Source organism: Atractosteus spatula, chromosome 10 (genome assembly GCF_055471065.1).
Source record: "Atractosteus spatula isolate fAtrSpa1 chromosome 10, fAtrSpa1.hap1, whole genome shotgun sequence".
Taxonomy (NCBI): Eukaryota; Metazoa; Chordata; class Actinopteri; order Semionotiformes; family Lepisosteidae; genus Atractosteus; species Atractosteus spatula.
In genome coordinates this window covers 24,406,180-24,428,866 of record NC_142715.1, presented here as the reverse complement: position 1 = coordinate 24,428,866, position 22,687 = coordinate 24,406,180, and the positions used below count along the sequence as shown (strand labels likewise).

General features: G+C 40.4%; 2 protein-coding genes and 1 non-coding gene across 3 annotated transcripts in view; 2 read left to right on the top strand and 1 right to left on the bottom strand.

The window, feature by feature from the left end:
- LOC148826073 (uncharacterized) overlaps nt 1–22,687 on the top strand; it is a 588,722-nt gene that overhangs the window by 517,890 nt on the left and 48,145 nt on the right. The window lies entirely within an intron of this gene.
- LOC148826077 (uncharacterized) lies at nt 1,045–14,482 on the bottom strand. The gene is made up of 3 exons (XM_088926256.1): nt 13,906–14,482; nt 2,351–3,704; nt 1,045–1,594 (listed from the first exon to the last, which is right to left on the bottom strand). Exons 1-3 carry the CDS (start codon nt 14,480–14,482, stop codon nt 1,045–1,047), a joined length of 2,481 nt encoding a protein of 826 aa, XP_088782382.1.
- trnaa-ugc (transfer RNA alanine (anticodon UGC)) lies at nt 17,991–18,062 on the top strand. The gene has a single exon. It is a non-coding gene; the product is annotated as a tRNA-Ala (tRNA).

Below are 22,687 nucleotides of genomic sequence, written 5' to 3'. Positions count from 1 at the left end.
CACCACAACCCTGAATCGAGTGGATGGGTATATTAATGTATATTAATCATCTTACATGTTCCTGTCCTTCACTCTATAGGCATCCTCTCACGAGGCACTGCTATCAACTCAGGTTAAGGTAACAATTGAATTCTCGAGCTGTAATGCAGAAAGTTGAATACTCATCTGCTCTATGGGGATTCAGATCTCCCGCGGATACAAAGAAGCAGTGGCAGGCTGTTGCCGTGTCCAATCGGCGCTCTCTGGCCCGGTGCAAGGCAGTGCTGGTTCGACGTGAGAGAAGGATAAGGAGGGAGAGATTTCTGCTGCAGTGCGCTGCTGATGCTCTCTGAAGACCGGCTAGTTAGTGTTGGCTGAAACTAGCAGAGTTTGCACAATTTTTAGACAGGACGAAGACCGGTTCGTTCCCGATGTAGCGCGAGTCCTGAATACTGATATTCAGCTGTCCACAGTTCCGACCGTAGTTCACTCATTGATCAGGTGAGCGTTCACGGTGGGTTCACAAGGCTTGATGCTGGGCTAACCTCGGGTGGATCCTTTGGTTACGCGCTGGCAACCTCCGTTCTCAACTCTTAGAACAAGGAAAAGTCCTGGCACTGGGACATACTGGCCGTTACGTGACTGTCTGAGCTGAGTCTGAGGATGTCCAGGAGGAGCTGGAGTTTTACCTGGAGGTACTACGTTCGCTCATTGGTTGAAAGTTCCATGGGCATTCAAGAATCATTTTGTGACTTACTGCTACAATTAACAATTGTCCCAGTAAATGCACAAACCCCTACAGTTATTGGTGCCTCGTGAGAGGATGCCTACATTTATTGTTGCCCCGTGTGAGGATGAGTAACCATGAACTCTGGGATGAGACTCTCCCTTGGAATCTCCCAGAGAGTGAGGCACCAGCGATGACCATTCACGTGTCTCAACTTTGGGAGTTGTTCCTTATCAGAACACTCTTATCAGCTAGAAAAACACCTTAAATGTGAACCAAATGGAATGGCCTCTCTCTATCAAGCACCACTTGAGATGAGGGAGAGAGTAACCTTGCCGCTACAATGGTCTCTCTCCTGTGTGAATGCGCTGGTGGGTTATTAAGTCACTTGACCGACTAAAACTCTTCCCACACTGACTGCAGCTGAACGGTCTCTCTCCTGTGTGAATGCGCTGGTGCCTTTTTAAGTCACTTGACCAACTAAAACTCTTCCCACACTGACTGCAGCTGAAAGGTCTCTCTCCTGTGTGAATGCGCTGGTGTGATTGTAAGTGGCTTATTTGACTAAAACTCTTCCCACACTGACTGCAGCTGAACGGTCTGTCTCCTGTGTGAATGCGCTGGTGGGTTACTAAGTTACTTGACCGACTAAAACTCTTCCCACACTGACTGCAGCTGAATGGTCTCTCTCCTGTGTGAATGTGCTGGTGCCTTTTTAAGTGACTTGACTTACTAAAACTCTTCCCACACTGACTGCAACTGAAAGGTCTCTCTCCTGTGTGAATGCGCTGGTGGATAATTAAGCTACTTGACTGACTAAAACTCTTCCCACACTGACTGCAGCTGAATGGTCTCCCTCCTGTGTGAATGTGCTGGTGCCTTTTTAAGCTACTTGACTGACTTAAACTCTTCCCACACTGACTGCAGCTGAACGGTCTCTCTCCTGTGTGAATGCGCTCGTGGATAATTAAGCTACTTGACTGACTAAAACTCTTCCCACACTGACTGCAGCTGAACGGTCTCTCTCCTATGTGAATGTGCTGGTGGGTTACTAACTTACTTGACTGACTAAAACTCTTCCCACACTGACTGCAGCTGAACGGTCTCTCTCCTGTGTGAATGCGCTGGTGGATAATTAAGCTACTTGACTGACTAAAACTCTTCCCACACTGACTGCAGCTGAATGGTCTCCCTCCTGTGTGAATGTGCTGGTGCCTTTTTAAGCTACTTGACTGACTTAAACTCTTCCCACACTGACTGCAGCTGAACGGTCTCTCTCCTGTGTGAATGCGCTCGTGGATAATTAAGCTACTTGACTGACTAAAACTCTTCCCACACTGACTGCAGCTGAACGGTCTCTCTCCTATGTGAATGTGCTGGTGGGTTACTAACTTACTTGACTGACTAAAACTCTTCCCACACTGACTGCAGCTGAACAGTCTCTCTCCTGTATGAATGCGCTGGTGGGTTATTAAGCTACTTGACTGACTTAAACTCTTCCCACACTGACTGCAGCTGAACGGTCTCTCTCCTGTGTGAATGCGCTCGTGGATAATTAAGCTACTTGACTGACTAAAACTCTTCCCACACTGACTGCAGCTGAACGGTCTCTCTCCTATGTGAATGTGCTGGTGGGTTACTAACTTACTTGACTGACTAAAACTCTTCCCACACTGACTGCAGCTGAACAGTCTCTCTCCTGTATGAATGCGCTGGTGGGTTATTAAGGTACTTGACTGACTAAAACTCTTCCCACACTGACTGCAGCTGAACGGTCTCTCTCCTGTGTGAATGCGCTGGTGGATAATTAAGCTACTTGACTGACTAAAACTCTTCCCACACTGACTGCAGCTGAACGGTCTCTCTCCTGTATGAATGCGCTGGTGGGTTTTTAAGTTAGTTGATTGACTAAAACTCTTCCCACACTGACTGCAACTGAACGGTCTCTCTCCTGTGTGAATGCGCTGGTGCCTTTTTAAGTCATGTGATAGAATAAAACTCTTCCCACACTGACTACAGCTGAACGGTCTCTCTCCTGTGTGAAGGTGCTGGTAGGGTTTTGAAATGCTAGACTGACAGAAACGCTGCTTCTCCCTGTGCCATAATGGCAGTTTGTCCACTCCATCTGAGCAAGGCCTTGAGTGATTCTTCCTCATCCTGTGATCATGCTGGGGTCTCTTATTCTGCAAATGCTCCATGGAATGGTCTTGCTCTGTGTGCTGAAACTGAGATTTGTTTTCTCCATCGTGTCCTTCAGTGTGCTGCTCAGCAGTGTGAATCATCTGGGACTCCATCCCCAGCTCTCTGAGACTAAAACCACCCAGTTCATTCAGCTGTTCCTCTCTTTGCCCAAGAACAGACATACTCTCCAGTTCATTAAAACTTTCAACGATTTTCTCAGTAACCAGATTATTAAACCTGTGTGTAAAGTCGTCAGATACTAAGGGATCATATGATTGTTTTAGACTCTGCAGTGACAGGCTCTCCACTTGAACAGAACAAGGCCTAATTATTATCAAGCCCTGTAGGACCTGCTGTTGCTCCTCCCTGTACTGACTCTCCTCTCGGTGCTGTAACTCAGTACTGTTCTCTTCACCAGGGACATCAGTCTGCTGCTCTGCAGGGTCAATCAACTTGGGATCCATATCCTGCTCTGTAAGATTTAAAACATCCAGTTCTTCACTGTGCTCTTGTACAGAGACACAGCCCAGTTCATTACAACTTTGTGTAATATTGATTGTGTCCAGATTATTCATCTTCTCTGTAAAATCATCACATACTAAGAGCCCAGGTGTCTCACTCTCAGGCTCCGTCTTCATCATGGGCACAGAGTCCAGATCCTTCACACTCTGTCTGCTGTCTGTGTGCTGCTCACTAAGTGCCTCTTTCCCTGCTGCGGCAGTGAGCTCTGTCTCCTGCATCAGACTGGAGCCCCACTCCTCCTGCTGTTCAAGGAGAGCCCTTTCCCCAGCATCGGAAAGAACACTGGCCTCTGAGCCTGTAAACACAGGACAAGAAGACACGACCTTTATAAGAAAAAACTATTTTATAGTTTTATACCTTTAGAGGTGGCTTCTCAAAGCATTTTACAGAATGCCAATTACAAAAAATACAGAAAATTAGCACGATGAGAATACACAGTTAAAGGAGACAGTAGACAGTGGTACTAAGTACAGTAGGAACAGAGGGGTACAGAACAGTTAAATAAAGGCTCTTCTGAAGAAAAAGTTTTTGAGTCTGGATTTGGAGTTTAGAGAAGGTGACTCTCTGATATCCTTGGGGAGAGAGTTCCAGAGCTTGGGGGCATAACAGGAGAAGGCCATGTCACCCATAGAGTGTAGACAGACTGGGGAACAAATAGTTGAACACAATTAGAAGAGCGAAGATTGCAAGGTAGGGAGTAGGGTGATAATATCAGACCAGTATGGAGGTGCCAAGCCAAGACATGGAGTCTTATAGGTGAGCAGGAAGATTTTTAAGTGGATATGAAACTTGACAGGAAGCCAGTGCAAGGACTCCAGGATAGGAGTAATGTGATCATTTGTACTAGACCTGGTCAGGATTCTGGCTGCTGAATTTTGGACATACTGCAGTTTGTTCAATGTGGATTTAGAAACCCCAGAGAGTAGAGCATTACAGTAGTCAATTTGGGAGAAGACAAAATTTTTCAGTCACAGTTAGTGATAACACAGGGCGTTGTCGAGCAATATTTATGAGGTGAATGAAAGATGTTCTGACAACATGCTGCACATGTGGGTCGAACGTCAAATATCATCTCCATGTTTTTCAATTTAGACTGAAGCTCAAGTACAAGATCATCTACAGATAGGGTTTCACACTGATTTTACAAAGTTGATGGGTGGTGCCAATAAGCATGGCTTCAGTCTTGTCACAGTTAAGTTCTTATGTCAGAGATGCAATTAGAATAGAGACAGCCACATCAGCATAAGGTTTGGTATGGATGTATATATGAGTAACATTAACATAGTAATGATAGCTGAGGCCATGTGATCTTAAAAGCTTCAAGCTAAAGCTGTAAGCTTTAAGCTACACAAACACACATCTAGTATTCTCGCAATCAATTTGGGTTGTTTAAGCATAGAGGAATAATAGAGTTTAAGTGGGTTTCTGATAATACGTGATTTTAGATATACAAGCTTTGTCAGAAACCTAATTACTGTGTAAAAAGTAAGAATACAGAAATAATAATAATACATTACATTTACATAATACAGACACACTGACTGCACACTACAGTACATTTACACTACACTGAGAGTGAGGGATTCATACAGACACACTGACTGGACACTCCAGTACATTAACATTGCACTGAGAGAGAGGGGGGTTCATACAGACACACTGACCAAACGCTACAGTACATTATCACTGCACTGAGAGAGTGGGGTTAATTGGCTCCGTGAAGTTGGCCCCTCTACAGACAGCACAAATGATTAAACTCATCTCATTCGTTAGTGTTACGTTTGTGCCGTTAAAAGTAGCATTTGTGCTGCTTTCAATTCCGAGATATAGAGCCTTGTTTTTTCGGGGTCGTGACATCACTCAGCCCCACTACAAGATCGTAGCGGAACCAGACCGGTCTCATTCGTTAGTGCTGCATTTGTGGCGGTTTGTGCCATTGAAAGTAACTTCCCAGCTACTTTCGTTCCTTAGATATAACATCTTCTTTTTCAGGGGGTGACGTCACTCAGCCCCCCTACAACGTTCTAGGGGAACCGGACCGGTCTCAATCGTTAGTGCTGTGTTTGTGCTGTTGAAAGTAGCGTTTGTGCTGCTTTCATTCCCGAGATAGAGCGCCTTGTTTTTCCGGTGATCACGTGACCATGCACGGTGACTTGGACCTCCAGTAACCCCGTCTGCCGAGTTCAAGCACTCCGTTACCAGCGGGAGAGTAACAATTCTGCAATTTTGTTCCTCTGTTTGCCCAGGTAGGGGGCGGCGGTGGATTTTGCATTTAATATCATTATCTTCTATGCGTTTGTGTGAACAGGAAAATTAAATTTGTCTCCAATATCATACCCGAATTAGAAGAGTTTCAAGTGTAGCCTTAAAAAGCGACATTAGCAAACAATTGTATGTTCTTACAAAGAGGCTTTAACAAACAAGTCTTAATACCTCATAGCGGTGACCTTTTTTAAAAATCATAAGAAGTAATCAGTTTCGCATTGTCTCCTTCTTAAATAAACATAGGCATCAAGGGACGTGTGAAGATTCAACCTGTCTGTCGAGCCACGTATTTAAAAAGATTTGAATTTGGAACATTCTGAACCATTGTTGCTCTTTTTTATGCAAAGCCAAAGTGAAAAGGAACCAGGACTTCAGGACTTTTTTTTTTTAAGGGGCACTATGTACAAAGTTTACACAAGTTCATAACACATCCGAGAAACAAGAGTCTTACCATCTCACACATGAACACCGCGGCAATATTGGAAAATATTTTTATTTTCACAGAACAGAAGTGAACATATATCTAGGTTCTCTGAAAAACTGGCATTATCCAAGTGTTTGTATTTACAGGGGTCTTATGCGCAAACATGAAACGATTAGCTCACAGTTCTTTTATCTGTGTTTCTAGGCAGTCCTTGGTGTAGAATACAGCATGAGGGCACACCTTGACCTCTGAATACACAAATATGACTACAAGGACATTTACAGGTACCAACACACTCAGTACTTAAATTACTGGATGTGATGAAAACAATGAATGCAATTTGTTTTCCGACTCTGTCTGGTCGGGTGGGGGTGGATGTTTTACATTTTAATATAGCGCCTTCTTTTTCTGGCCGTGACGTCACTGTGTCGTCGGCACCATACAAAACCGCAAGTTCAAGACCACCAGATCTTTCAATTGTGATCTCTTGATCAGCTGACCCCAGCCTTTGCAGTTGATGTTTGATTTATTATCTGCATCTCTGGCGAAGACCTCTTCTTCCAAATCGTAAGTTACTTTACAAACTAGAAATGCTATACTGTAATTATGATGCAACGTTGACGTTCCCATGAATTTATTTTAAAGTAAAGATATTTGAGAAACTTGTTTATATCGCGGGGAATACCACAAAAATTAGTAAGCTTCATTTGTCGTTATCATGATATTTCTACACATGCAAGTGAAACTTGAAAGGATTTGTCACACTTCTGAATTTAAATTATAATGTTTTGTTTCTGTAAGTGTTACAAGGAGAACTGAACCCCAAAAAATCTCTGACATGTTACAAATTGCTGATGTGAAAGCTGAAATGATTAAGTGGTGAAGGCAATGCTTTAAAAACATATCATAAACGATAGAAGTGGTGATGGGCCTTGGTATTGCAGTTAACGTGAATAGGCGGGTCTAAAAAATATTAATTTATCAATTTCTATCTACATATACAGAGACTTTTTGATGTGCACTTAAACTGTAATCCATAACAATGTAAAAAACTTAGTTATTTTCATTTACGCGGTGGAGGGAAGTCCCCATTACCTGTAGAGCGCTTTCACTGGGGTTTCCAGAGAAGCACTATGTAACTGAAAGGATATTATTATAAATCACGTAAAAATTGGAAAGAAGCACAGTTTAAGCCAGGTTTGGTGAAATTCATTTTTTGTTACATTTTTGAGTGTTAATCGGACTTCTCTATACTTTGCATTAAACACTTCCCATAATACCCGGGCCATGGGTCTAGCTAGGGATTCGGCCATCACATGAACACTAAGATTAAAGGGTGACATCATGGAGTTAACAAAAGAGAAGTGTAAAGCTCGCCACGATTTGTTGTTTGAGACTTCAGTTCTAAGCAATATACAGTGTTTTGCATTCATCCTTATTTCTTTCTGGGGATTTAAACTACTCATCATTTGCTTGATTTTTTTAAAACCTTGAACGGTCCGATTCCAGGTAATGCACTACATATTTGTGATTTTTGATTGTTAATTCTTAATTGTGTATGAAAGTAGATATCAGACCTACTGCATGCAATAGCTTATTAAGGAGCTGTTGCCTTTCTATTGTTCGATTACCTGTAGAGAGGGAGAGGGGTTTATAATGCACGTTGAAGTACCTGCCTCTGTGAAGTTCTGAGCATCTTTGGGAATGTTTGCACGGTTTACATTGATTGTATCATGTCCCAGAAGCAGCAGGCACGAAACTGGTGATTCCACTATTGTAGTAAATGTAGTAGAGTAAACCACTTGACAATAGATTAAGGTCTGCCTTCACAGAGCATAGAACAGGATAAAATGAGTTTTGTGAGCTTTATTAAGTTATCCCCTTACACAACAGAGTATATTAAGGAAGTACAGAGTTGGTATAAAATTGCATGATCTGGTGTGTTACACTGTTACCACACTTAAGAGACCAAGGAAATGTACTGGATTAAAGCTCTGCATTGTTCATTGTTATTCTGACATTGTTAAACATTTTACACATTGTTTGGTTACGAAAGTCGATGTGAGGACAGGATTTGTTTTTTTGTATTTTAAACAATGTATGTTGTTGCACCATAGTACTCATTCTACATATTTGCCCTTCATTCCAGGATTCATCACCCACAGGCACTGTTAGGAGGGTAGGAACTTAACAGTACTAACATTCAGGCTGTGCTGCCAGACATAACCTGACAAAAGAATATACCCAAGTGCTGCAGGGCTGCAAAGGTAAAAAAGAATCAATGTATACATGCATAACAGATCAAATCACACTTAAAACCTCACACCTAGAACAAAAAAATAGCACAAGGATACAATGTTTTTCCTTCTGATGAAATTCTAGAAAAAATAGGTGCAACTGGGGACCAAGAGCCAAGCTGGACCCTTGATGCATGCCCGACAGCATTGAAAGACTGGGAAACAGAAATCTGTGAAGAATGCAGGTTGCTTGCTGTGGACAGTGGTGATAGAGATAACCTGCATTTCCTACCGGAGATTGTTCCTCATCTCACGAGGCTTGCTTGCTATCTCCCACTCTGGATAGGCTTAATGGTTCCACTTTTCAAAAGTGTGAACATCACTGCAAGTTCAGCCAATGAGGAGGCGGATTTCAAAAACCTAATACAATCAGTGCTGAAGCATGACACTCTGCCAATGCGAGTTGACAGGTTCCTTATGAAGCACCTAGCACCCATAGAAGGTATGAGAATATCAATGGGTGCTCATGGTGTTTCCCAGCAGTGTGAGAGGGCCGTTATCAGTGCTACCACCTGTGAGGCAGAGACATCCAGCTCTCTAGAACAGCAGAGCGGAACACTTGTTATGAGTTCTGAAAAACAGACAGAGCTCAAAAAGGACAAAGAACTGGTGTATCCATCAAATCTGAGTTGTTTGGAAAATTGGAGAGGGCTTGCTGCACCACCTAAAAAACGGAAACCATCTTCTTATCTTGTGCCTCGTTCTGAGTGGTTACAACATAGATTGTTCTATTCCTGTGAAAAAGGCTGTAGTGGCTCTGATGAGGAATGGAAGCAGCAGAGACCTGCCCCCAGTAAAAGTGAGTGGAGTGTACTGAACTCTTGTGCATTTGATGTCAGTGCCTATGCAGTGCCTATTGTGGTAGCAGGACTTCTAGCAGCTATGTTAATCAGGCTGTAGATAGCATAGAAATATTTCAACTGGTGAAACATTTGGCACAGAAAGGTGTGCACAAAGATGTTTATGTTCTAAGAGCTAAAATTTTGAGGGACATTTTTGGTGCAACGAAAATAGTCAGGGCTACAACAAGTGAGGGCTGAATGTAACATTTCAGAAATCATAGCAAAAGTGTTCTTAACAGTGCCTAGTGTGGTAGCACTGAGTCGGCGCTCATCGCCAAGTTGTCCCCTCCATTGTGGAGTCACACAATATCCCATTTGTTTCTGTAGATTTGAATACGCTGAGAGCAAGAGGAGTAACAGGGCTATAGGAGGCTGTACAGAAACAAATTAAATTAAGCCAATCCAAATGTCTCTCTCAAATTGGTGACATGGGAGATTGGCTGAGTCATGAAGAAAACACTGTCCAGTCTCAAAATATCTTTGAGAGTCAACTTTCAGATTTTCCACATAACCTAGAATTAAATGGGAAGACCTTCAAATTAAGAAGTGTCACTGCGGTCTGCCCACCTGCCAGCAAACATGTCCTAGGTCATTACATTGCATACTACAAAAGACATGACTTCATCTTGGATAAATCTGATGATCTAACAAAGACAATCAAATCTGTATCTTCAGTGGTCAAGGTGTGCCCTCACGCTGTATTCTATAACAAGGTCTGACCAGAAACACAGATAAAAATCTTCACACGTCCCTTGATGCCTATGTTTATTTAAGAAGGAGGCAATACAAAACTGATTACTTCTTCAGATTTTTAAAAAAGGACAATGCTATGAGGTATTAAGACTTGTTCGTTAAAGCCTCTTTGTAAGAACATACAATTGTTTGCTAATGTCGCTTTTTAAGGCTACACCTGAAACTCTTCTGATACGGGTATGATATTGGAGACAAATGTAATTTTCCTGTTCACACAAACGCATAGAAGATAATGATATTAAATGCAAAATACACCACCGCCCCCTACCTGGGCAAACAGAGGAACAGAGTTGCAGAACTGTTACTCTTGCGCCGGTAACAGAGCGCTTGAACTCGGCAGACGGGGTTACTGGAGGTCAAAGTCACCATGCATGGTCACGTGATCAACGGAAAAACAAGGCGCTATATCTCGGGAACGAAAGCAGCAAAAACGCTACTTTCAACGGCACAAACCTGCACAATCCCAGCACTAACGAATGAGGTGAGTTTCATTGTTTGTGCTGTCTGTAGGGGGGGCAAATTCACGGAGCTTACTATTCGAATGAAGAATCTCTATCTGCTCGTTTGTTTAAGTGTTTAGAGAAAATTCCCACGACACTACTCAAAACTTTGCCCCTCTACTGAGCATATACTTGAAACAGAGAAACAGAGCAAATAAAAGAATTACCATTTAATTACATGCAATACCAGATGCAATCTCTTACCATCTTAAGAGCAAGAGTTCACATGATAGTAAATCAAAACCTGATAGTTTCCACAAAAAAGGGTCTCTTGCGAGATAAATATTCAAGAAGCCGCTACAAATTATCATCTGGTACCTATTTTTCTATGTATATCACCATTCTCTCTTGTGTGTTAGACTTTCAGCAAGGAAACGTATTTTTTGTATGATCCAGAACCTTGAATTGCAACAGAAAATGGTTTTATATATATACTATGTAGCAAGATCTCTCAGTAACAAAAACAAAACCACAATAATTATTATAAGAAGGAGACATATTCTCCTGGTTCTGTGGCTGAACTATATATATACACATACAACAAAGAATATGCAAAATCTTTGTTTTAATCTGAAATTTTTTATACAAATGTATAATGCAATCACTTTTTCACACAAGGCCATGTACGTTTGGCTTTTTTTTCCCTTAATTATAAAAACCTTCATTTAAAAACTGCATTTTGTGTTTACTTGTGTTATATTTGTCTAATATTTCAATTTGTTTGATGATCTGAAACATTTCAGTGTGACAAACATGCAAAAAAATATGAAATCAGGAAGGGGGCAAACACTTTTTCACACCACTGTACATATCACAACCTGTTAAATATTCACTTTAAATGCATGAGCTCTTAAGCCTTATCTGGTAGTGAGGATGAATCAGATGTTAAATCGAGGAACAGTAGCTTGAGCCCCACCCCCCAGACAGACTGAGAAAGGGTTCACTGTCACACAGATGAGCACATTTGACAATGCAAGGCTCCAAACCGCAGAAGCCACAAATCCTGCTCTTGTGTCAATGTTAGAGGGTTTATAAGACATTCAACACACATTTTTTTATTGATTCATGGTGTAACTTGTCCTGCCTATTCACTAACATTATAAGAACACGTCCCAATTTTCAAACTGTACCCTAAGCCCTTCCTCCAGGTCCACACCTCCATGACACAGCGTAAGTAGTGTGGACTTCAAGTACATGAGGATTTGAGAGGCACCGTTACAAAAAGGGGGGCATGGGACACCCCGCCAAGTGACGTCACCAGTTTGTTACGCGGGTCAAAACGCTTCCTGTGGTTGCTGCTGCTTTTGCAGTGACTGAGTGCATGTGGACAGAATTTCTTAAATATGTTTTTTATCCTTTCTCCATTCGCAGGCTGATGAACTTGAATCTCACCACGTCTATCCCTGAACCAAAAGGGAGTGACGCGTTGTGTTCATTCGTGTTGAGCAGACTCGACTCCAAACGGGCAAAGTAAAGAAGGAAAAACTTGGTGATACCGCCCTGTTTATCCGCGGCTTTGTGTTACTAAAGACATTTCAACTCGACTATCCCAGTACACAAATGACAGTAGGAGGAAAAACATTCATTCGCTTTCTTTCAATGCAAACTAGGCTGAACCGCAAAGCTTTGTACTATTGAATACGTCTACTATTAAATATTCCATCTACAAAATATACTGCAGGTTAACCAATATTATATTCACCAAAATGGGGTGGCGAAATCAAATCTGTACGTCAAAACATTGTACCTAGAACACAAACAGGATGAATCTGAAAGTAATACATAATCTACAGATGTAAATAATACATACAGCATGAATACCTAAAGTAGTTCACGTAGGGAGCTGCATCAGTATGCGTAGGCTGCAAAGGAACAAGTAGAGGTATATTCCTGTGCTGAAAAGAGAAGAAAAGAAACAACATTTCGGCTGTGGAGCCTTCTTCAGGCGTCAAAACCTTCTTCCACAGCTGAAATGTTGTATCTTCTCTTTCCGGCAGGGAATAAACCTTTACTTGTTCCCGAACCGAAGGTAGTCAAATTTATGTAATTTTGTTTTACATAAAATATGCAAGTTTTAAAACCGTAAAAAATAATATTTTAGTTTCCAATTGTGGGGGGAAAGTGAGCGCTGTCTTGACATTAGTGGTTCTATAATAATTAAGCCTGCTTTACTACACCAGATACATCACGTCTTCGTTGGGTATTCCTCAGACTATATTCAGAAGACGGCAAAACAGAGCACAAAGCAACTCATCGTAGCAATTAACAGGGTCTAGGAGGAGAAGCTGACCGAACAAAGTTGTAATAATTTTCGTAAGACTCTTTTGTGCTCTCCAGAAAATTGAAAAGGGCAGCGGAGGACAGTCGGGGATGTAATTTCGCGAAAACTTTTGTTCTGTCTAAATTGCCAGTATTTAACACTGCACTGGAGGGGGGTTAATACAGACACACTGACTGGACACTCCAGTACATTAACACTGCACTGAGAGAGAGAGGGGTTAATACAGACACACTGACTGGACACTCCATTACATTAACACTGCACTGAGAGAGAGGGGTTAATACAGACACACTGACTGGACACTCCAGTACATGAACACTGCACTGAGAGAGAGAGGGGTTCATACAGACACACTGACTGGACATTCCAGTACATTAACACTGCACTGAGAGAGAGGGGTTAATACAGACACACTGGCTGACTGGACACTTCAGTACATTAACAATGCACTGAGAGAGGGGTTAATATAGACACACTGACTGGACACTCCAGTACATTAACAATGCACTGAGAGAGGGGTTAATACAGACACACTGACTGGATACTCCAGTACATTAACACTGCACTGAGAGAGAGAGGGGTTAATACAGACACACTGACTGGACACTCCAGTACATTAACACTGCACTGAGAGAGAGGGGTTAATACAGACACACTGATTGGACACTCCAGTACATTAACACTGCACTGAGAGAGAGGGGTTCATACAGACACACTGACTGGACACTCCAGTACATTAACACTGCACTGAGAGAGGGGTTAATACAGACACACTGGCTGACTGGACACTGCTGTAAAATGCGGTACATTAACACTGCATAGTTACCGCCACGTCGATAAATAATCTGCCCACAAACATATTTCCAAGACTCCAAAGTCTCCTAAATTGGCTTTCACATGGAGAAAGTGTATCAATTGACGACATATTAATGTCCACATTTAAAGAACAGCAATAACATTAATGAGAATATAACCAGACCACAACTAGTTTAGTTCGCAGAAAAGAATCCCTCGGAAACATCACAAACCTTTCCTACTTCGCTCTGCATCTCTCCACTACAGTTTCAACAGTGAGGAAGTTAAAAACACCGTTTTTAAACACAAACGTTACTAATTAAAAGTCACTACACTTACCCGACGGCTCCGTTTCTTCATTTGTTTCTGCAGTGATTTCACAGGGAGGCATGAGTCCAACATGATCTGTCCCTCCCTGATCTCCTGCTCCCGACTCCTTCTCCCACAACTGCAATCGCATTTTAAAGGTCTCGTTTTCCTTCATTCGCGTTATTTCTGTCCCGAAACTGTCCTCCACACACTGTGTGATATTAATCACGGCCCGACTCACCAGGATCTGGGAGACGCTGCGGAGTTTGTCTCGAAACGAGTCCTGGGAGTCAGACATCGTGTTTCGAAAAACTTCTGAAACTTCATACACAAACGATTTGAGCAAAACCCCCATGAAACAGTGAAGCTCGTTTTCCTGCTTCATTTGCGCGATTTCGGCCCCGAAAACATTGTCGACAGACATGATTTTAATCAAGACCCGTCTCGCCAGAACCTGGGAGATCCGGCGGAGTTTTTCTTCAATCGACTTCTCGGAATCATCTGTCCGGTTTCGGAAAACTTCTGAAACTTCGTGCACGATCGATCTAAGCACAGTCTCCATGAAAGAGTGCACCTCAGTTTCCAGATTAAGCAACAGATTCTCCATTTTTTTCAGAGTCGATCTGAAAAACACAAACAATTCCTGCAGCTGCAGTCGCTGTAAACACGTGGGTTTGAACACAGAAAGCGAAACGTGTTCAAACAGAGGACTTCCGGGTTATCAGATGAACTTTCCTTAGTGACCGTTGCTATGAACCACAAAAATATTAGTCGAATAAAAATAATCTGAAAAAAATAGTCCAGAATAGATATTTGTGTTATATTATAATGTAACGTATACAGCCGACATTTTTTTATTTTTATTAAATGTGTAAATAATTTACAAATACAACTACAGGAGCAGAAATGGATACAAGAAAAAAACACGGACAGAAAAAAAAATTAACTGCCAGAGGTAACGATGTAAATTATATTTTTTACATATATCAAATGTTTTCCTTGCTTTAGCATTTTTTTTTCATTTTTATAGAATTTAAATAATATTTCAACTCCATCTGAAAAGTACTAAAAAGGGGAGTATTATTGGACCATTTTGATTTTATGAATGTGAAATTTACTAAGAAAGACTAATAAATTTGCTATCAATAAATGCTTTTTTAAAAAAATTATCTTACACAGTACAATATCAAAGTCCTTAAACCTAAAAAAAACACCTTTAAATGCCTACAAACAAAATTGTGCAAGTCCGTCCAAACCAACTTCACAAACACACACCTTACAACTAAATGTACCAAAGGTTCCCTTTCAGCCCGACAAAAAATGCACAAATCATCCTGCTTATGCTTAAATAAGTACTTTAGAGAGTACTCATTTAACTGGATAAAACCTATGAACAATTTTAAATGATATCTTTTTAACTTTATTTGTAATACAATATCCAACAGGAGTTGTCCAAACTAACTTCCAATTTATATTTTCAAATGGTGCAATCCAAAAAGATAAACTTGACGCGTATGCCTTTCTTGTATAAAATAAAAATCATCTCTCATTTTTTTACAAAACAAATCGCTTTTCTTTTTGCAACATTTCGAATACTGTTAATTTCATAGAAACATCTACCTTAATTTCTTATTTATTCCGCACATCTGCAGTCACTGTTTACATGTCTGCATTGTTTACTTGTACGTTGTCTACTGTTTGTACAGTATATTGTCTTGATGCACTGTCTGTACTTTGTGTAAAGTATCTATATCTATGCTCTCGCAGTCTCCTTCCTCACCGCTCCTGCTCGCTTGACACTCAGTCTCTATGCCTGGGCTCGTTGAATCTCTGTCCAAGTCTTTTGGATCTTAATGACTATATGAACAAAAAATAATTTCAGGTTTACAAATTTGACAATATTTCACCTATAAGGCTCTGCATGGCTTGGCACCTCAGTACCTGTCTGAACTATTATCGCCCTACTCCCCACCTTGCAACCTTCTCTCTTCTAATTCTGCTCTCCTAACTGTTCCCCAAGCCCATCTACATTCTGTGGGTGACATGGCCTTCTCCTGTTATGCCCCCAAGCCCTGGAACTCTCTCCCCAAGGATATCACAGAGTCACCTTCTCTAAACTACTTCAAATCCAGACTCAAAACCCTCTTCTTTAGAAAAGCCTTTACTGAACTGGTTCCATTCTTCACCCCTCTGCTTTTCTTAGTACCACCATCCACGGTCTCCTCTATATATTGTAATTGTGTTTTATCTTGTGTATTTTTATTTATTGTTGTTGTCATTCTGTAAAGAGCTTTGAGAAGCCACCTTTTAAGGCGCTATCCCCATGTACCCCATGTATTAAGAAGACCCCCCTATTCCAGTATATTACCTGTAGTGTTATATTCAAAAAATCATAAAAAAATAAAGAACACTTTCACAACCCAAAGCAAGGTTGTATGAGGTGAGGGGGGCTGTCTGCTGTGTAAAACACTTGGTTGTAGCATTGTGAATGTTGTGCTTCAAATGCTATTGAGTCATGAAGAGGACCTCCCTATCCCAGTGTATTGCGTGTCTAATAGGTGCCGTATTGAAAAAATCATAACAAAAACTGAAAGAGGTTTCACAACCCAAAGCAAGGCTGGGGAAGGTCAGAGGACCTGCTTAGTGTGTAAAACACTTACTTGCAGCATTGTGGGTGCTGTGGTTTAAATGCTATTGGCTTGTGAACAGCATCCCCCTATCCTAGTGCACAGTGCCACATTCAATAAAACCATGAGAAAAAGAGATTCACAACCCAAAGCTCTGCCAGTCTTCTGTGTAAACAATCATGGACATCATGATTTGAACATCATGGGTGCTGTTTTTAAAAAGCTGTTGAGTAAAGAATAGGAATTTTCCTGCAGAATGAAAACAGGAAATAAAGAAAGGGTTTCAGAAATAAAACAAAGCTTTATTCCCGTGCTGACAGTCTGGGTAATTGGAAACTGCTGTTCTGCTTCCTATGGTCATATATGGGTTTTTCGCATGAAACTCTATTGAGCAGTATTTTTGCGTTGTGAACGTATGTATGTATACAGCGGTCCCCCAGTGTTCCAGATGGTGCGTAATTGCGCATCAATCAAAACCCTGACTGTCAGAAAAGGATAATTAGCTCACTGATATGTTTATGGAGGGGTTGTGAAAATTTTCAAAGTCGTGGTCTTTAAAATGCATTTGGTTTGAAGGCGTTCTGTGCTATATGATATGTGATATGGACACAAGAATATTCGTGCGTGGAATAAAAAGACAAACTGAAGGCTGTGAGAACATTCACAATGTACTTTATACACAGAGCAATTGTATATACAAAGCAATTGTTTCATAAAAATGCTACAGGCGTGCCAAAATCGTTTTTGAACTTCAAGCTTACTTTACCCCGGTCAAAGTGATGAAGACACAGACATTCAATGAAAACGAATTTGATTCACTCAAGGCTCCGCTCTTTTGTTGTGATGTCATTTTAATTAATGTTAGCTCTGATTAGGTGTCGTTTTTGTCTCTTTTAACTTAAGAGTTAAAGAGTTTAAGAGTCTGCTCCTTTCTTCCTGGTATAGAAATAACATGTTCCATGTTTACAACCACCACTATAAATTATTTGTTCAGCTCTAATGCCTGTCTGCGTTGACAAGGCATCTCAAAATGACATATTAAATAAGAACACGATCCTTCCGGTTACCATTCCTGTGGTTGGAGCGTTGTTTCGCCCTTTTTCGTTCTTCTACAATATTTACAGACAGGGCTTTATCACTGGAGTTGTACAGAAGAAGTGTGCATCGGTCCATGAAAATCATCAGTACTGCTGTTGTTCTATGCGTAGTTTAACCGAGAGCACTTAAAAGATGCAAAAAGCTTTCAAATAAAACAGAATTGAAAGACAGTAGAGTAAGGAGGTAAAAAAGCACTCCCCCGTCGAGGAATTAACCACCGTCGCCCGTGTGACTGGATATAAAAATAACTGATTCGTTTTTGCCCAGTCTCTGGAAGCTTCAATGCGATTATTTTTCCTTCCTTATTTCTTCATTCCCATGAATTTACTCTGTAGTAGGGGAAACGCGAAAGTGGGAAATTGCAGACATTCTCCGTGACTATACACCACTGGGGATGTAGCTCAGTGGTAGAGCGCATGCTTTGCATGTATGAGGTCCTGGGTTCAATCCCTGGCATCTCTGCATGCTTTATATTATTGTGCTCACATTGCAATCTTCTGTTGAGTGAGAACTCTTTGCTCATGTTCATAAAGATCCAGGTTTACACAATTAAGTTCAGTCACACACAAAGTGCTACAGTGTTGCTCTGCTGTTTTAAATGTACCTCCAAAGCATTTAGTTCTGTTAACTACAACAAATGATTTGAACTAATTTAACGTCATATTCAGGAAATCCAGAGAACGTCTCCACACTTGTTGTGGCTGTTGAAGAAATCACCTGTTAAATCTCACCCGGGATTTCTTGAGAAATCATTCAGCGAGTGAGTCCTCCCTCTGGACTCCACACTAAACTGAAAGCTGCACGAATTCCTCACTGCGTGTCCTGTACTGTTACAGGTGCTCTCGTGTAGATGTGGAGCACAGCCATAAGGACACTTTGAACTTTTTCCGTATGTGAAGGAAAAGGCAAAAGAGCATGAATAGTATTAATCGTATAAAATATCCATGGTACAACTCGAGAAAGTACTGAAGGACTAAACAACGACTTTTGATGATTACAAGAGATTCAAGAAATACAACCGTCCGCACACGGGCTTGGATCCTGAACGCTTAAGTTAAGACAAAGCGAAGGATACGAACTGTAAACTCTCTTCATGTCTTACAGTTTATGAAATAAAACAATTTCTCACTTTCTTAAAAATTTCTTACTGCTGATAGACGATTTATTGCATTTTAACAAAATCACAATTACAAACATTTTGGGTTAAATTGTTATTCACACACTCTAACGAAGATAAACGTTAGTGTCTTCCGGTGTGTGAGCCCATTTCTAATAAGAATAAAAAATAAGTTATATACATTGAATAGTTCTACTTTTTATACTTACATAGTCTTATTGATATTTCAGTTAAATATTTTCTTCTGTAGTAATACTAGTCTCGATTTACAATTTTTGGACATGGTGCATCTTAAATAATTTTGTTATTAGTTTCGGTTTTGGAAAATTGCACCCAGAAGCTACCAAAACTGGTAATGTTCACAAGATGTGTAATGCAATAGCAGCCTTCTGGGTGGAAAACAAAAAGTATTTCTTGGTATGACTCCTAGCTCATTTATAGGTGGCATTCTAGGACTTCTCGCTTCAGAAATCCTGTCAACGCATCGTACGTTTCTACTCCATCAATATCAGCAGTGTTATCACTACCAAACGCTAAGAATAGATCCTGGCAATACTTCATGAGATCTTCTTTGGAAAATTGTTTATTTTATTTTAAAACATATTTTCAATACCATCCCAAAAGTCGAAGGTTTCAATTGCATGCAACTGATGAGATCTCTCTTCGATGGAAGTTATAGGTACATCCAAAACACGTTTCTTGTGGATCCAGAAGAGGATCATTATGAGGCTCAAAACATGCCTGTCTCTTCTTTTTTTGAGGACGAATTGATTATTGAGGTGTAATCATTGGTTCAAAACCCAAATCATCTGGTATTGCTGTTGTTTCTTTGATAGTTTCTTCAAATCCTTCAATTGATCTTTGATATTGAGGGATAATATCATACAAATTGTGGTTTTCTTTTAATCACCAATTTTATTAAAATGTCACCTTCTTTTACAGATGTCTTGCATTTATCACAAGATATAACAGTTCCCTTGCGTCCTCAGGTAAAATGTTTTAAAAAGTACAACAGAAGTACAATTTACTAAACAGCATTTATGGTTACATGTATATTAAAATGAAGGTACATATACCAAGATATTAAAATACAATTGTAAAGATTTGTGAAGTTTTCCACCAAATCTGCACTGTAATTTTGAAGTATTATAGCTGAGAATGCAAGGTGAGTATGAAGATCAAATTCTAATTAATTTCTTGGAAGCTGCTGATGTTGGTCATTATTGAGCATTCCAAATCATATTCACTTAAGTACTAAATTGATTACTTCTTGTAGCTTGAAACGTGCACAATATTTGCATTTCTTGCAAATATCAAGATGTTTTAGGTGTCACTGAGAACAATAATCGAGTTTGAGCAGATATTATGCTTACATGGGAATCACAAGACGTGCTCCTCTAGGTGGGCTTGAACTACCAATCTTCCGCTTAAGAGAAAGAGTAACAAGAACCAATGTTTTGCCAAGTAATTTGAAGACCTAGATAAAGAAACGTGGTGCAGAATGAAGAAGCACGGATAGGGTTTGAACTCTCATAGCCCAGATGTCCACCTACTATACGATGTTAATGGAGGCATACATGTTTCCATGGGATATTTACTCCTGCTCCCAAACCAATATGCTGCAGCGATATCTGATGATGATACTGTCACTGGTTGTGAGCCATGTGTTTCAGCTGTCAGCCTACTATACCATGTTCAACCAACGCTAGTAATATTACTGTTGTAGTAGAGGAGCAAGAGAGGTGCAGTCGTTAGAGCTGGTGACCCTTAAGTTCAGAATTGTGGATTCAAGGTTTGTTTGTGTCCTTTCTGATCCCTCTATTCTTTTAGTAGGACAGTGCAAGCAAGACGTGATAGCGTACAGTGACAACCCAATGTCTTATGTGCTTTGTGTAATTCAGCTTTCTTACCACTTTGGGGCTCGATTCAGATATCGTTGTTAAAGCAAGGGGCGAGCAAAGGCTTTCCTAAATCAAGGTTGGTCTGCTCACAAGTAAATAGAAACACTTGAGCGTTTACTGTTTGAAGACCGCACTTTGTCAAAATACTGCTGTTTCTTAATTTCACATTATGGTATTTAGACGGGGCAAAGTAGTGTAGCCCTTGTGCAACTTTGATTAGCGTTTGTTATTCGGTTTTGAGGTTTGAGGAGTGTAATGCAAATCGAGCTTGCGAATAGAAAATGAAACACGAATCATTTCTTGGGCTAAGAAATCCAAGAAACATGGAAACCCGTGGATTTTAACAGTACGGAACACTCACAAATCACGGTGTTGCTGCTTTTATATTTCGGTCTTTGACTTTTGAATGCATACCTTACCGGAAATCTTTCTTCACTTACAGACAGCTCAAAAAGTTCTTAAGGCAGAAATCGGACCCCATCTAAAAGTTCCTTTCTGCTAATCACATTTAAGTATTGACGAAGCATTTTCCTGCCCATCATGTTCTTGAAAAGTGGTTTCTCTGTTTTCCTCCTATTGTCATTGTCAGCACAATAAGACAGGAACAATGCACAAAAAATAAAAAAAGTAGCTGTCAGAGTGGGATTTAATCCCATGTTTCCATTCAGAGACCAGAACACCCAACCAAGATGGAAGATATCAGTTCTCAAGTCTGACACCTTAGACCCCTCAGCCATCCTGACAAGCAATGACAAAACCTGTGCTGAATTCACCAGTAGTTCACTAAACTGAGTTTCTTCCTTGAACAGATTTGCTTGTCTACAGAGTAAATTGCAAAGTCCAGGTGTGCAAAGCTCATGGAGACTTATTCACAAACTCTACTGCTGTAATAAATGCAAAAGGATCTTCCACAAAGTATTGGTTGGGGGGGTTCACACTTATGCAACCAGGGTGTTGTAGGTTTATTAGTTTCAATTATTTTTCCAAAATTTTTCTCTTGAATTTTATTGGTTGCAAGGTCACATTAAGGATGGAAAGACATCTGACATGATTTATCTTGATTTCTGGGTTAACATCACAAAAACCTGCAATTTCAATAAAGGTGTGTAGACTTTTTATATCCACTGTACAGTCACTTCCTTTGTTAAGCGCCATGGGGCAACCTGGTTATTGTGAAAGGCGCTATATAAAAATTAATTTAATTTAATTTAATTAATCCAGAGCATCAAGGCACTTTACAAAACATGCATAGGAAAGTAGAGTATAAATGTGTAAAACCGTAGTTTCTGAAGTAACTGCTTGGATAATCCAACTGCCACTGTTGTTACTGCTTCTGCTGCTAATACTACTACTGTTACTACTACTACCACCATGACTTCAGATTCTTATACTAATTCTGATACTAATACCCCTGCTACTACTACTGCTGTCATTACTAGTAATAGTGATAAAACAGGGCACTCACAGATCTGTGGATGTGGGTCTGGACTCTAGAAAGTGGTTCCATTCGCAAACAGCTCTGGACCTCAAGACCTGTTGATGGATCACTTCTGTCAGACACACCAGTGGAGCCCAAGTCCACCTACACACACACTCACACACACTGACAGATATACACCCACACACTCACACAAATTATCACACACTGACAGACACACATCCAAACACTCACACACAGACACTACACAGACTCACAGACACACACATAGACACTACGAATACTTATAGACACACATCCACACACTCACAAACACAAATTCACACACTGACAGACACCACACACTCCTCACAAACACCACACACTCACAAACACATACGCTCATAACTACAAATACACTATAAATAACACTAATACAAATACCAATTATATCGCAACAGTAACACTATCACTAAGACTTACACTATCATCATCACCAACACTGACACAAAATACTACTACACTTATAATACTAATAATAACAGTAATGCTATCAATAAAACTAACATGACTACTAGTGTAAATAATCTAACCTTATCTATATAATTATCACTAATATTAACAGGAATACTAGCATTAAAACAATCAGTAG

Coding starts and splice junctions, on each gene's coding strand:
- LOC148826077 (XM_088926256.1), bottom strand. CDS start 14,482: ATGGAGAATCTGTTGCTTAATCTGGAAACTGAGGTGCACTCTTTCATG. Junction 3,705..13,905: donor TGAAGAAACGGAGCCGTCGG/GTAAGTGTAGTG, acceptor CTGTGTTTACAG/GCTCAGAGGCCAGTGTTCTT. Junction 1,595..2,350: donor AGTTTTAGTCAGTCAAGTAA/GTTAGTAACCCA, acceptor TCAGTCAAGTAG/CTTAAAAAGGCACCAGCACA.